This window comes from Lactuca sativa, chromosome 4, assembly GCF_002870075.4.
Source record: "Lactuca sativa cultivar Salinas chromosome 4, Lsat_Salinas_v11, whole genome shotgun sequence".
NCBI lineage: Eukaryota > Viridiplantae > Streptophyta > Magnoliopsida > Asterales > Asteraceae > Lactuca > Lactuca sativa.
This window is the reverse complement of record NC_056626.2, coordinates 7,534,815-7,539,481: the sequence shown is the minus strand read 5'-3', so window position 1 is coordinate 7,539,481 and position 4,667 is coordinate 7,534,815. Positions and strand designations below refer to the sequence as shown.

General features: G+C 31.2%; 1 protein-coding gene across 1 annotated transcript; it reads right to left on the bottom strand.

The window, feature by feature from the left end:
- Positions 1 to 1,551: 1,551 nt before the first annotated feature.
- On the bottom strand, positions 1,552 to 2,146 carry LOC128133767 (uncharacterized). The gene is made up of 2 exons (XM_052771311.1): positions 1,968 to 2,146; positions 1,552 to 1,865 (listed from the first exon to the last, which is right to left on the bottom strand). The coding sequence occupies exons 1-2, from the start codon at positions 2,074 to 2,076 to the stop codon at positions 1,687 to 1,689; spliced, it is 288 nt and encodes a 95-aa protein (XP_052627271.1). The 5' UTR covers positions 2,077 to 2,146; the 3' UTR covers positions 1,552 to 1,686.
- Between the last annotated feature and the right edge of the window lie 2,521 nt (positions 2,147 to 4,667).

Below are 4,667 nucleotides of genomic sequence, written 5' to 3'. Positions count from 1 at the left end.
GCTTGGGATGATTGCAGAGTACACACCATAAGTTTCCACATTCTGTGAATTACTCTTATTTGATGATGTTTTGTTAAATCTTGGTTACCTTGGTTTTATGAGAAATATATGTATTAACAATTTATTAATCTAAAAATAAAAAATTTTATGTCATGATTTTCGAGACTTTACAGTTAATGAAAGTGCATTGATCAATATGGGTGACTTGCTAATAACATGGAAGAACTGATAGGCCCTTGTGCTACCAGGGGCAAGAAATTTAGAGTAACGAATTTGTGGTTTCATGTTTGATTCTTGTCCTTTGCGTTTTTTCCAAGGCTTTGATTTTACTTTCAGTTTTATAAACAATACATCTCATCCCACATCGGTACTAGGATGAAAATTTAGCCCAACTTATGTTTATATAAACAAACAAGTAGCTTCCTTCATTTTCATTCAAATGCATGAGGTGTCCCGCATTGTTTGTGTTTCCATTGTTTGTGGTAGGAAACACATACCTAACTTATCATTATATATAAGGTTTCTTATATTTTTAAGAGTCGTTAAGTCTCAACATACTATTTGGTTAAATGGTGATTGTGTGGCTAAGTTTAGAGTTTATGGATTTAAACCCGATCAACCCGGGGAAACCGAGAAACTGAACCCATTGGTTTCGGTTTGGGTTTAAATTTTTGAAACCGAAATTTTTCGGCTTGGTACCACTACTGTTATAAATTCATGCATCCACCCCTGACCATGAGGCTTTCGTTTTACTCTTTGGTTTTGAATATACAATTAATCTCCAATTAGATACGTCAGTCGAGTAATTTAAATGATGCTTACAAGATTGCAAAAAATATTGACTTTAAATAGTTGGGATTGAAACATAAATCTTGGATATCCAAAATTTTAAATTAAAAATTTATAAAACTTTGTTATGATATATATATATATATATATATATATATATATATATATATATATATATATATATATATATATATATATATATATACACCGATTATTTAAGAAATTTTTAATAAATATATTTTAGAAACTTAATTAAATATTTAACCCAATTAATATAATTCAACTAGGATTGGGCTACAGGCTGCAGCCAGAAGCAGTGGGTGTGCATACAGCTTTTCTTACCTTGTAAGTAGGATTTGGTAAATTATTTTTTACCAACACAACATAACAATATATTAACCGTTTATTTTGTACAATTTGCAGTCAAACTTAGTTGATTTGATAAATGCGTGATTTTGCGAGTTATTTTATCAACATTCTGTTTTAATACGATTTTGAAATCATTCATAAAAAAATTATTTAAAAAACTAATAAATTAGAACACTTATCATACAGGTATCATGCATAATATAATATTCAAATAAATTAGTATTGTTTTTAATCAATAATTAATATCATTCATATATGACTTTGGTATTGTTGTATTAGGCCGAAATATGAAATAGACATAAAAAATGTTTTATCGCTTTTACTAAATTGAACTAAGTGAAATATTATATAAAAAAACAATAATCAGTTATATATAGAGTAAAAATAACTAAATGAAATAAAATTAAAAACATATTATTATTTATATAACAATATCTCATAATGTAATTAAAAAAATCAAAAATTACTACGACGTCAGTAATTTATAATATTCATACTTATCGCACCTATATCACTATACATGAACGCTTAGCGGCGGCGCGGTGCTGGTGAGGTTTCAGTATATGGCGGTGGTGGGGCTAGGCTGCCAATCTCAGGCGGCGGCGGTGGGGTTGGAGCATACTTGAAATGCCAAGAACGGCCGAGCATAGGCGACGGCGGTGATGGCTGTATTCTAAGCGTTCTTCCGCTACCGGATAATACGGATCCTACAGTTCAAAAAAAGTTAAATCAATGTTCATGATCGTCATCTCCATCTGGTTTAAAAATCAATAGAAACACCAATTAAGCATAAGGGGTAACGATTATACCTGGATCATGATCAAATACAGTCGAAGTACTTGCTTGAAGAACATAATAGAGCATCAGAATCATAAGCAATGGAAGAACTACTTGTTTTATGAAAAAAATCTTCTGCATAAGTGAATTTGGATCTTTTTTTGGATATCTTCAAATGTTCATTTATGGAAATAAAGACACCCAACAACTAAATCCTATCTCATGCTCGTATAATAAATGTGCACCACAAGTGGCATGCACTTCAAATTTTATATCATTTTGTGCAAATGTTAGTGAAAAGAAATGAACATTTTTTTTTAATTCACAGATCTTAGGGTTATTGAGCGATTTCTTATTGTGCTGTGAAATAGTCATAAAATCTAATAAACCATCGGTTATGAACATGAAGATTCATTCTGTGGAATTTAAAAATTATTATCTGACTTGTTCATGAATCATTTGAGTTACTTTGATGAATGATCATCAGTGATATCGTTTTGTGTCTTTACCATTAAAGTCTAAAAACATGTTTATACAGTAAAAGTATTAAATAACTTTAACATCTTGTTCTCGAGTTAATTTAAGAGATGGAAGATGATGAAATGTAACGGAATGAAAGTAGATCATAGGGCCACATGGGAAATATGTTCTTGAGATTTTTTTAAGAGATGAAAGGGAAGGGAACCAAAATAAGTGTTTTTTTTAGCAATCCACTTTTGGGAGGTTAAAGAGGGGAAGGCAAAAAGGGGCTTAAATCCCTCCAATCCATTATATTTCCAACCAACTCAAGAACACACTTATTATTTATATTGCTCTTTCGTTTCCTTTCCTTCTATCTCCTTCCCTCTCCTTTAATTAAAAAAACTCGATAACAAAGCGTAAATCACATTGTGATTATTTTCTTAGTTGTATATATATTATATATTTTGTGAATTGTTGTTTGTTTTTTATGCTTATGCAAACCAAAAGTCCGACAAAACTTATTTAGATCTCGATTTTAATTTGAACTACAAAAGGTGAACAATGGATTTTTTGATGTCATTTAGTAGGTCTGACTTGGTCACATTGAGACAATATGATACCACAATCAGAAGTCTCTGATTCGGTCGTATAATCTTTGATATTCCTTTTACTAAGTCTTTTGTAAGAAATTGTTTCCGCCTCAATTAGACCGTAAACACAATCAAATCTAAGTCAATTAAAGCTCTCAAGCAACCCATAAGACATCATAAAGCTACAGTAAAATTAGCCAATATAATAAATAAATAAGAATACATTACTGATAAATGTATGTTGTTAACAATGTATTATAAAATATTATTGGTTTGAAGTAAACTGAAGTAGCATGAAGTTGACAAGTTCTTAGTCATCGTCTTAGGAAGTCATGTAAGCTTTGGCTCAATAAGAGGGTGTTTGGTATTACTTTTCAAATGACTTTTGGCTTTTAACTTTTCTAAAAAATTAAAAAGATGTTTGGGAGATATAAAAGTTTTGGGAAAATGATTTGGCAAGGTAGTTAACTTTTCGGTATGTTCAAATCTGAGTAACTATCTTTTTTTGTACATATTTAGGTAACAAACTTGTTGGAAGTGTTCACATATGACCATTATGACCGACTATAGCAGGTCACATCCTAGATATGAACACTTTCAACAAGTTCGTTACCTATATATGTACAGAAAAAATAGTTACCCAAATATGAACAAAACGAAAAGTAAGAGTAGATTACACGAATGGTCCCTATGGTTTGGGGGAATTTATATTTTTGGTCCCTAACTTATTTGTTAACTCAGATGGTCCCTACTGTTAATTTTTTTTGCACGTTTGGTCACTGTCTTGCCTAAAAAGACTATTGTGCATTTATTAATTTATTTTTTGATTAATTTCTTATTTATGTATTTATTTTTTATATATTTAAAAAAAAAATAATAGACCCTACATATCTGTATCTCCTCACCGTACACCTGAAACCACATTTGAAAATTTTAATTTGAGTCTCACCGATCACCATCCAATCTCTCATCCTCCTCAACTTCTATTTCTTTTCCATCTTTAGTGACATCGACGTCTTCATCATCCTTTTTTTTTTGTCCTTCAAATCTGGCGAGCCAACACCATAACCCATTGTCTCTTCATCTTTAGTGGGATGTGTTGATTCGACGGAGTTGAAGGACCGAAAACAAAAGGGATGATGAAGACGTTGATATCACTAAAGATGGAGGATGGGGGATGGGATGGTGAGGAGATACATATACGTAGTGAGGAGATACAGATATAGGATGAGAGGAGGATGAGAGATGGGATGGTGATGAGATTCAGATATGTGGGGTCTATTAATTTTTTTTTAAATATATAAAAAAATAAAAACATAATTAAGAAAATTAATTAAAAAATAAATTAATAAGGGCACACTAGTCTTTTTAGGTAAGACATAGACCAAATGCGCAACAAAAATAAACAGTAAGGACCATCTGAGTTAAGAAAATAAGTTAGGGACCAAAAACATAAATTCCCCCAAACCACAGGGACCATTCGTGTAATCTACTCTTAGTTTTCGTTTTCTTCATATTTGGGTAACTATTTTTTTGTACACATTTTGGTAACGAACTTTTTGAAAGTGTTCACATCTAGGATGTGACCTGCTACAGCCGGTCATAATGGTCATATGTGAACATTTCCAACAAATTTGTTACCTAGATGTGTATACAAAAAAATATTTACCTAGATGTGAG

Bases quoted from the DNA above. Each gene is read 5' to 3' on its own strand.
- LOC128133767 (XM_052771311.1), bottom strand. From the start codon at position 2,076: ATGCAGAAGATTTTTTTCATAAAACAAGTAGTTCTTCCATTGCTTATG. The intron at 1,866-1,967 runs GTATAATCGTTA...TTTGAACTGTAG, and splicing joins TGTATTTGATCATGATCCAG to GATCCGTATTATCCGGTAGC.